Source organism: Austrofundulus limnaeus, unplaced genomic scaffold, assembly GCF_001266775.1.
Source record: "Austrofundulus limnaeus strain Quisiro unplaced genomic scaffold, Austrofundulus_limnaeus-1.0 Scaffold2003, whole genome shotgun sequence".
Classification (NCBI taxonomy): domain Eukaryota; kingdom Metazoa; phylum Chordata; class Actinopteri; order Cyprinodontiformes; family Rivulidae; genus Austrofundulus; species Austrofundulus limnaeus.
In genome coordinates, this window is record NW_013954405.1 from 5,580 (window position 1) to 15,665 (window position 10,086).

General features: G+C 41.8%; 2 protein-coding genes across 2 annotated transcripts in view; both read right to left on the bottom strand.

Moving 5' to 3' along the window:
- Nucleotides 1-10,086, bottom strand: part of LOC106536846 (relaxin receptor 2) — a gene marked incomplete at its 5' end in the record, with an annotated part of 27,943 nt that overhangs the window by 5,572 nt on the left and 12,285 nt on the right. Inside the window, one exon of the mRNA XM_014034182.1 lies at nt 2,744-2,839. Coding sequence (XP_013889636.1) covers nt 2,744-2,839 — 96 coding nt within the window. The remainder of the gene's footprint in view (nt 1-2,743; nt 2,840-10,086) is intronic.
- On the bottom strand, nt 5,107-6,353 carry LOC106536848 (multidrug and toxin extrusion protein 2). The gene is made up of 4 exons (XM_014034183.1): nt 6,189-6,353; nt 5,977-6,071; nt 5,862-5,904; nt 5,107-5,576 (listed from the first exon to the last, which is right to left on the bottom strand). The coding sequence occupies exons 1-4, from the start codon at nt 6,214-6,216 to the stop codon at nt 5,374-5,376; spliced, it is 369 nt and encodes a 122-aa protein (XP_013889637.1). The 5' UTR covers nt 6,217-6,353; the 3' UTR covers nt 5,107-5,373.

A 10,086-nucleotide genomic window follows, 5' to 3' on the forward strand; every position in this document is an offset into this window, starting at 1 on the left:
AAATATATATATATAACATAAACAATAACAAAAATAGACTATTAAATAAATAAAATTCTGGGCATAAAATAAATTTAAAATGTTTAAATGTTTCAAATATAAAAAACTGTAAAAATAAATTTGATAAAGTACAAATGAAAATAAAGCCGTTTTAAACTTTTTTATGGTAGAAACAGAAGCTGCTCTACATATTAGTGACAAACAATAACAGTAAAAACAGCTTTTTGACTAGTTTAAAATGTCTTTAAAATACATTAAAAATCTTTAAAAATAAACAACAAAAATTAATTTGATGAAGTGCAAATTAAAATACAGTTGTATCTGCAACTGTATTTCGTAATGTTTTGAACTTTTAAAATATTGCATGGTAAAAACAGAAGCTGCATATTAGTGACAAACTTTGGTGTTTTTTGATGAGTTACCTTAGGTTTCCATTCTCGGCAGGTATCTAAGGTTATTCTTCTACATATTAACCAAGTTGTTAAACAACTGAGTGGTACACTAATGCTACTAGTGGTGAGAAAGTGTGTTGCACCTTATTCATAATCAATGCGGTCCCACGGCCCTCTGCGGCCCAAAGTTAAAAACTGTTGTTCTTTTGAGGCCCTCAAGGGGGCGCTCGCGGCCCACAATTGGGCCGCGGCCCATGGATTAAGAATCTCTGCTTCATATCTTGCTGCCAATTTACAAACATTCACGTTTTTTGTCTCTGATAATATTTTTTATCAGTTAAATTAAAATAAATTAAATAGTTAACAAAATAATCCATTTGAAACAGAATATCAGAAGTCGACCTCATACCTGCCAACATCTGCTGACAGCAGACCTGTTCATGTTAATGAGTAGTTATGAAGAGAAGAAGTTCTAGGAGGGTCCAGGGGTTTGTTCCCCTGGAAACATCTACTAGAAGTTTTCCAGCAATTTGAAGAGCATTTTATTAAATGCTTGGGATTATCAAAATGAGGGGTTCTCATACTTTCTCTGTCTGGGAACCCCTTACAAGAGTGAACAATTTACAGGGACCCCATCATAAACCCCACACTGTCAATTAAACCCCTAAATGACGTGGGAGTATTATGTTTGGTTTGATTTAGTATGTTTGGTTTAGTGTATTGCTCCCCATATGAATAATAAAAAAATAAAAAAAAATGAACAATTTATAGAAAATTTTTGAGGACATGGCTCGTGGACCCCAATTAGAGAACTCATCAAAATAATTTAAAATCAGTATTTCATGAAGGTAGAACACTGAAAACCAGACTTTAACCTGAACTTTACCTGACATCCTTATGTTGTTTTCTTTTTACACACTGAACACTGGTAATTAGTCTTGACTGCGTCATGTGATACTTTTATCACAAAATATCCTCTGCACTATATAGCACCTCATGTAGTAACAAAGCAGCTGAGAAATCCACAGAGCAAGTTATCTTCATAAACCAGAGTAACGACAGGCTAAAAAAAACCCTCTAATTATAATTTTAGCAATAATGCTTCGTCCCACATTTGTGGCACATCCCTGTGTCCTTTAGCCTTTGCCTACACTGTCTATATCACGAGCCAACACTGAATTCTTTAATTATTCTGAAACTCTAGTTCCCATTCGGGATTCAAGCTGCAGCATGCGCCCGAGTTGGGAATGCTCTTGGTGCCGGAGACAGCGCCAGAGCGATCTTAACCAGCAAAGTGTCGCTCAGCCTCGCAGGTCAGTTCAACGTGTAACCCAACTTATTATCTGCAACGACTCTGCTGCTTGATAGAGTTCTTGACCTCTTTTTTTTCCCAGTGACCTTTGCGGTTGTTGAAGGTCTTGTGCTTGGCTCTACCAAAACAGTGGTTGGCTTCATCTTCACCTCCGACAAGTGAGTCTGAGTCGTCACATTTCAGCAGCTTAAATGAAAAACTTTGATGATAATTTTTTTTTTCGATTTCAGAAAGATCATCGGTCTGGTCTCACATCTGATGAATGCTTATTGTTTCCTTCAGTTCTTTGATGGTCTTGTGGTGAGTTTGATTTATGTGGACAAATAATGATACAGCGTGTTAAATGCAAAGAATATGAATGCATTCAAATGACCAAATGGCAAATCTAAGTGATAAAATCAGGACTATTTGGTCAAAAGCCATCATAAATATCTCTGCAAAGCCTTTATAATCACAGAGTGACAGTCATTCAACTCATTTATGGACTTATGTCTGTGTTTTCTTAATAAAAATGAACATTTAATTATGAAGAAAGGCCAGGCAGGGGAATATCCCCCTCTGGTGGTGAAACAGATAATTTCCTGAATCCCAAACCACAGAGAGAACTCCGCCCCCTCATTTGCATATTGGACCATGAAATTAAATGCCATCTAATAGTAAAACAGCCCGAAATAGTAAAACGGCATGAAATAAAAAGGGAGTTCAAAATAAAAGTCCCTGAAATATGTAAAGTAGCTTTACAAAATAAAAGTGTCACAAAATAAAACTACAATATGCNGGCTTGATTTTTAGTAATCTTTTCCTGTTAAATAAATGAATCAAATCAAATCAAATCAACATGCTTAGCATGACAGGATTTATCAGTGACATAAAACAGCCACATTTTGATGCAGCATTTCTTACAGTGCACTTCCTGGGAATAAGGAATAAGCCTGCTGAGTCTGAGGTAGAGAGAGACTGAATGGTTGTTGCTGAAGGTGAAGAACTCGCAGACAAAGACAGACTTTCATGCTCTGATCAAACAGATGAAACAACTCACCCCCGTCTGAAGTTTGCCCGGGCGCAGGTTGCTGAAGGGGAAGACGATGACCAGGAACTTCTCTAGAGTCAGGTACGTTAAGAGGAGAACAGACACCTGGGGCAAAAACACTCAGCGTAAATAAAACAAAAGAAACATAAATGTACACTTTAGTTCACCCTAATAACACATTCGCTGACAAAGAGCATTAAACAGCCAGAAGGAATAGTCTGATGAAGATAAGTGGAGTGATTGTGTTATCTGGTGGCTGGAGGACACCACACACATGGAGACACATTAGAKAGCATCACCAGCAGGGGTGGAAATTAGCACTTGCCTCTGGCCAAATGCAGGTAAATGTACGACGTGGCAATGCACAATCACGATGCACAATCACAATGCACAATCCAATTTGCCATTTGAACAGAAAACTCTTCATTCAATTTGTATTGCTGACAGTCAGAGGCAGCAACACTCCTGAGTTGCTGCTAGTCTGCTCTGAATGTTATCAGAAAAAATAGAAAATTTAAACCGTAACTTTAGCAGATAACAAAAACTTTTCTCAGGAAGAATGGAGTGAACAACCAAAAGTTAAAAAAAATGGAACAAAAACTGACAATGGCATGGTTCACGACTCGTTTGTTGTTGATAAGAGCAGAGACAGTCGATGATTTGTTCCATCTGTCAGCTATGGAGAGCCGTTTCATTCAAAATACAATAATGATTACACATAAACAGARATCCAGTGACTGCACAGAACTCTACTTGAAAACAGACCATTTTAGTTATAGCTTGAGACAGGAAGGGGCTAGCTGCACAAAACTTTAACGCCATACATTTGGAAATATGTTTAACAATTCGGCTTGCAAAGCTCTGACCTACCTGGGGAAAAAAATTGCTATTTTTGATCTGAGTGACAAAATCAGGGCTTTAAGGCCAAAAGCCATCATAAGTATCTCTGCAAAGCCTTTATAATCACAGAGTGACAGTCATTCAACTCATTTATGGACTTATGTCTGTGTTTTATTTATAAAAATGAATGTTTAATTATGAAGAAAGGCCAGGCAAGGGAATATCTCCTTCTGGTGGTGAAACAGATAATTTCCTGAATCCTAGCGAGAACTCCGCCCCCTCATTTGCATATTGGACCATGAAATTAAACGCCATGAAATAGTAAAACAGCTTGACATAGTAAAACGGCATGAAATAAAAAGGGAGTTCAAAATAAAAGTTCCTGAAATATGTAAAGTAGCTTTACAAAATAAAAGTGTCGCAAAATAAAACTACATGTAATAAATAAATAAATAAATAAATACATGCTAAAAATGTATTATAATATATTAATTTTGTTTTATTTCATGGGGACATTTATGTATTTGATGGAATATTTATTAATACTTTCTTAATTACATTAAATTTTATTTGTTTCATTATTTATTTATTTATTGTATTTTGAATGGAACGGCTCTCCATAGTCAGTGAGCGAAGCACACTAATAAAAATGTTTTTCTTCTTCCTGCAGTGTGTGTGCACAGGCATCTTCTTGGGCGCAGGCAAACAGAAGATCCCAGCTGTTGCTAATTTCATTGGATATTACTGCATAGGGCTTTCACTGAGCATCACTTTAATGTTTGTTGCAAAATTAAGAGTTTTAGGTATTTAAAAAAACTGATGTGTTACTTTGAAATCTCCTAAAGTGGCTTTTTCAAGTGAAGCCTCATCATGTCGTTTTCCCATACAGGTTTTTGGGTGGGCCTGCTGGTTTGTGTCATTCTGCAATCCACCTTTTACATCACTGTTATCTTCAGGATGAACTGGGAAAAAGTGACAGAGGAGGTAAAGCTAATCAGAGTTATTTTGGACTGTAGAAGTCAAAGGATCTAACTGGGCTTTTGTTGCTTTCTTGCAGGCCGTGAAACGAGCACACATGTCAGACTCAGAGGGAACGGCTCATCACTCAGCTTGCAATAAAAAAGTAGGGACACAGCTAAACTCCATTTGTGTTCAAGACTTTATTTGGACACATTTTCTTACTAAATGAACCTGTAATCTAATGAACTGATGGGGAATGTGACGCTTTCACACAGCAAGCGGACGGCTACATGTCTGTCAGTACGGAGAGCCACGATGAGAGGGAGGGAGGACACGTGATCCAGCAGCTGAGAGACAATCATCTCTCTACCACACAGCTGATCATCAGGCGAGGCCTCACTATGTTTGCAGCCGTCGCTCTTCTGGCTGTCGGAGCAATCGTGCACTTCCTCGTCCCCTTACCAGACGTCCATTCTGCAGAGAGCAACCGTACCATGAGCTGGATCAATGCAACGTATTCACCTGACACAGTTTTCTTCACTGAAATGGTCACAAATGAATAACCATAAAAATTCTGTTAATTGTTTTACTCCCGTTCGTTAGCTCGCTGACAGTACGTGGTGGCACGATTGCACACTGCGATAATCAAAGGAACATCGCGAAGTTGCAAAGTGCAGAGGATATGTTTACTGATTATGCCCCATTTTCTCCTTCTGCCATCTTATCCTGCTCATCTCAACATGTGCCCGTCCCCTGTCCTGCTTTGTCCCGCAGCGCCAACATTATTATTCAGCACTGGTGGTAAAAAGAAGCAGCGCCCTAACTTCGGTGGCTCACTGTCATGTCAGCACCAGGTTTATGATGATTCCAATAGCCAGGATCTGTAGCATAACAGCCAGAGCCAGAAGCCTTCGACAGAGCGGAGTCATATTTGAGAAGCTGCATTTTAGTCTTCTGACTTCTGCAGGTCGCTCCTGACCAGCAGCCGGGTCAGCGGTGTCTGTTTGATCCAGTGAGTCCTCTGCATCCTCGGGTTGTGGACCTAGTCATTCAAATACAAAAAATCTTGTTTAAGGACGTTAGAAAGTCTGTTGTTCTATGAAAAACATGATCATTTTTGTGCATTTTTAGTTGTTTTCTACAATAACGGGGCTGTTAATTTGAAATAAAATCTCTCTTCAAACTTTATGACCTGATGTTAAACCAGTGAGTGCTRGGGTAGACTAACTGGTGCCTTTATAGTTTTATCACTTGTCAATTTTTTTTCTTCAAGAATGAATCCTTTTTCAAGTGGACCAATGAAAGAAATACAAACTGTTAATCTTACTTGTGTCGTTGGAGGTTTCACARACGCCTGCTCTGACCTGAGCCTGAAAGAAAAACAGTCATGAGTACTCAAAAATAAAGAAAAATCAGCCTTGTTTTYTAAAGTGAARATTCACCTCCTCTGTAGCTGTTTTCCAGTTCATTCTGACCAGATAAAAAATGAGGAATACACACTGCAGTGATACACAAGTAAACAATCCGGTCCACAGACCTGGGAAATATTTATAAAAAAGAATGTGACTCATTTTGCTTACTTACTTACTAATTTTGATTTAATTTAAATAAATGGATGGCTTAATTTTTTTACAGTATGAGTTGGAATCTTTACCTTTGATTCCTAACTTAGCTGCAAACATGAGTGGCACACCGACAGGAAAYCCAATCCCATAATATCCCACAATGTTGCAAATCGCTCCAACCTTCTGTTTACCTGCTCCTKTTATGATGCWARCAGAGGCAARCTATGTACAGGGAACAAAGAGGTGGTCATATTTGCCCAAAACAATGGAGAAATGTTATAAAAATGTAATCATTGTTCACATAAAATGTTAAAGATACCTACAGATATGGCATCCAGGAGGACAAATGGAGCGTAGAAAGCTACAACATCAGCAACTCTTTCTCTGATTTGTCTGAAAGAAGAAATATTTGTTAGAATTTACAAAAAAAAAAAAACTTAAGGTGTTTGCTTTCAGCACTTTATTGTATTTGACACATTATTGCAAAATGAACAGTAACTTATGTAAACTTTTGCTTCAAGTTAATGTGTAAAATAATATGAAAGCAAGGTTCACAGGTTTCTGTGAACACAATGACTAATACAGTGTGATGGTCAAAGGTCATTTGAAAGTGAATTATCTCTCTAAGAATTGAGACCAGKCTTGTACATGTGAATACAGCACACRGTGTCTTTTCACACAGTGCTTAAACATGAACTTACTCATCATATGTAAAAACGTAAGAAATGTGATCCTTCAGGCTCCCAATTAGAATCGCCAAGCAAATAGACACAGATCCTGTGGTAAAAAGTTATATGTTTAAGTTTTATTCTGCAACATGTCTGARATGATCACCTAAAACAGCTGCCTTCTACAAATTTCCTGCCAAACGAGATTTCACTAATAAGGAAAAGCTAAAAGAACAATTTTCTCTTGGCTAAGTATTCACACATTTGTTTATCTGTTTCTTTATTCTGTAAAAATTCCCGCACACTTTGTGCTATTTTAATGTCCAGCTCACTCAGGAGCTGCCCTAAATCTTTTAATTTTTTTAAAGAATTTTTTTTACGTTACAAGTATTTTATGTTAAGATACCTTCAGGTCCTAATGTAAACATTATTTCATTTTAAATCTGCAAACACCTGCTCTGTTTTCATCTTATTTTTTTGTTAATGTTTTAGTTTTTTTGTTGTTTTTTTGTATATAGATTTTTTTCTTTTTTTAATAAATTGATAAAATAAATAAAAAAGTTTTAACAAGTTTAAATAACCTTTTTATGTTAGCTTTCATCTACTATTCTGCTATTTTTTGTCTGTCTGTCCGTCCGTCCGTCCATTTTCTGCCGCTTATCCGGGATCGGGTCGTGGTGGGCACCCTAAACAGAGAGACCCAGACTTCCCTCTCCCCAGCCACTTGGGCCAGCTCATCCGGGGGAATCCCAAGGCGTTCCCAGGCCAGCCGAGAAACATAGTCTCTCCAGCGTGTCCTGGGTCTTCCTCTGGGTCTCCTCCCAGTGGTACAAGCTCGGAACACCTCACCTGGGAGACGTCCAGGAGGCATCCTAACCAGATGCCCGAGCCACCTGAACTGGCTCATCTCGACGTGGAGGAGCAGCGGCTCTACTCTGAGTCCCTTCCGGATAACCGAGATTCTCAACCTATCTCTAAGGAAGAGCCCAGACACCCTGCGAAGGAAACTCATTTCGGCCGCTTGTATCCGCGAACTTGTTCTTTCGGTCACTACCCAAAGTTCGTGACCATGGAAGAGGGTAGGAACGTAGACCGACCGGTAAACCAAGAGCTTCACCTTCTGGCTCAGCTCCCGCCTCACCACAACAGACCGGTACAGCGCCCGCATCACTGCAGATGCAGCATCAATCCGCCTGTCGATCTCCTGCTCCATTCTTCCCTCATTCATGAACAAGACCCCGAGATACTTGAACTCCTCCACTTGGGGCTGGACCTCCTCCCTGACCTGGAGGCGGCACGCTACCGGTTTCTGGCTCAAGACCATGGTCTCGGATTTGGAGGCACTGATCCTCATCCTGGCCACTTCACATTCGGCTGCGAACCGCTCAAGTGAGAGCTGGAGGTCACGATCTGATGAATCTAATAAGACCACATCATCCGCAAAAAGCAGAGATGTGATCCTAAGGTCACCAAAAAGGATCCCCTCAACACCTTGGCTGCGCCTAGAAATTCTGTCCATAAAAGTTATGAACACAATCGGTGACAAAGGGCAACTTTGGCGGAGTCCAACTCTCACCGGAAACAAGTTTGACTTACTACCGGCAATGCGGACCAAGCTCTGGCACCGGTCATACAGGAACCTAACAGCCCGTATCAATGGGCCTGGTACCCCATACTCCCAGAGTACCCCCCACAGGAGTCCCAGAGGGACACGGTCGAACGCCTTCTCCAAGTCCACATAACACATGTAGACTGGTTGGGGGAACTCCCATGCACACTCCATGACCCTGCTGAGGGTGTAGAGCTGGTCTGCTGTTCCACGACCAGGACAAAAACCACACTGCTCTTCCTGAATCTGAGATTTGACTATCTGACGGACCCTCCTCTCCAGAACGCCCGAATAGACCTTACCAGGGAGGCTCAGAAGTGTGATCCCCCTATAGTTGGAACACACTCTGTGGTCCTCGTTTTTACATAGGGGGACTACCACCCTGGTCTGCCAATCCAGGACAACTGCCCCCGATGTCCACGTGATATTGTAGAATCGCGTCAACCAATGATACCCCACAACATCCAGAGCCCTAAGGAACTCTGGGCAAATCTCATTCACCCCCAGCGCCCTGCCACAGAGGAGCTTTTTAACCACTTAGGCGACCTCGGCACTGGAGATTGGAGAGTCCGACCCAGGGTCCCCAGGCTCTGCTTCCTCATGGGAAGARGTGTCGGTAGGATTGAGGAGGTCCTCAGTATTCCGCCCACTGACCCACAACGTCCCGAGTTGTGGTCAGCAGCGCACCATCCCCACCTTTAATAGTGTTGGTAGCAAACCTCTTCCCCCCAATGAGATGCCGGATGTTGGACCAGAATTGCCTCGAAGCCATACCGAAATATTTTTCCTCGACCTCTCTGAACTCCTCACATGCCCTTAGTTTTTGCCTCAGTGACCACTTGAGCTGCAATCTGCTTGGACTGCCAATACCTATCAGCTGCTTCTGGAGTCCCACAGGCCAAAAAGACCTGATAGGACTCCTTCTTCAGCCTGACAGCATCCCTCACTGCCGATGTCCACCAGAGGATTCGAGGGTTACCGCCACAAGCACCGACAACCTCACAGCCACAGCTCAGGTTAGCCGCCTCGAAAATGGAGGCACGGAACATGGCCGACTCGGACTCAATGTCCCCCACCTTCCCCGGAATGTGTTCAAAGTTCCCCCAGAGGTGTGAGTTGAAGCTCAGTCTGAAGGAGACTCTGCCAGACGTTCCCAGCAGACCCAAATGTATAGTGAGGGTCTGACCGGCATCCTCCCCCACAAACGGAGCCAACTCACCACTAAGTAGTGGTCAGTTGACAGTTCCGCTCCTCTCTTCACCCGAGTGTCCAAAACATGCGGCCGCTGATCAGATGAAATGACAACAAAGTTGATTATCAAACTGCGGCCTAGGGTGTCCTGGTGCCAAGAGCACATGTGGACACCCTTATGTTTGAACATGGTGTTCGTTATGGACAATCCATGATGAGCACAGAAGTCCAATAACAAAACACCGCTCGGGTTCAGATCAAGGGGGCCTGTTCCTCCCAGCCACGCCTCTCCAGGTCTCACTGTCATTACCCACGTGAGCGTTGAAGTCCCCCAGCAGAACGAGGGAATCCCCATTAGTAGCGCTCTCCAGCACCCCCTCCAAGGACTCCAGAAAGGGTGGGTAATCTGAACTGCTGTTAGGCGCATAGGCACAAACAACATTCAGGACCCATCCCCCCACCCGTAGGCGGAGGGAGGCTACCTCTCATTCATCGGGGTGAACCCCAACGTACAGGCAC